At 45.7% G+C, this 223-nt stretch overlaps 1 protein-coding gene across 1 annotated transcript in view; it reads right to left on the reverse strand.

Annotated features, from left to right (window-relative positions):
- LOC106750585 overlaps positions 1-223 on the reverse strand; it is a 3,121-nt gene that overhangs the window by 572 nt on the left and 2,326 nt on the right. The window contains exon 4 of the mRNA XM_014631030.1: positions 1-197. This exon is cut by the window's left edge and continues 1 nt beyond it. Coding sequence (XP_014486516.1) covers positions 1-197 — 197 coding nt within the window. The remainder of the gene's footprint in view (positions 198-223) is intronic.

Below are 223 nucleotides of genomic sequence, written 5' to 3' on the forward strand. Positions count from 1 at the left end.
TCAGTTGTCCAGTTCGGTGTATAACCTTTCTCGAAGACAGTCTTGAATTTGCTAACACGTACATGGTCACCAACTTTGAATCTAGTAGGCGCTGCGATTTTTACGTTGCTGTACACTGTACTCAGAAGTTTTTCCGCAATCGCTGGAGTCACATCGATAGGACGTATACCGATGGTTCGGTGCTTACGTTTGTTGTACTCCGACACGAGACGCGGTAAGATGT

The sequence above is a fragment of the Dinoponera quadriceps genome, unplaced genomic scaffold (assembly GCF_001313825.1).
Source record: "Dinoponera quadriceps isolate SergipeBrazil2010 unplaced genomic scaffold, ASM131382v1 scaffold6098, whole genome shotgun sequence".
Classification (NCBI taxonomy): domain Eukaryota; kingdom Metazoa; phylum Arthropoda; class Insecta; order Hymenoptera; family Formicidae; genus Dinoponera; species Dinoponera quadriceps.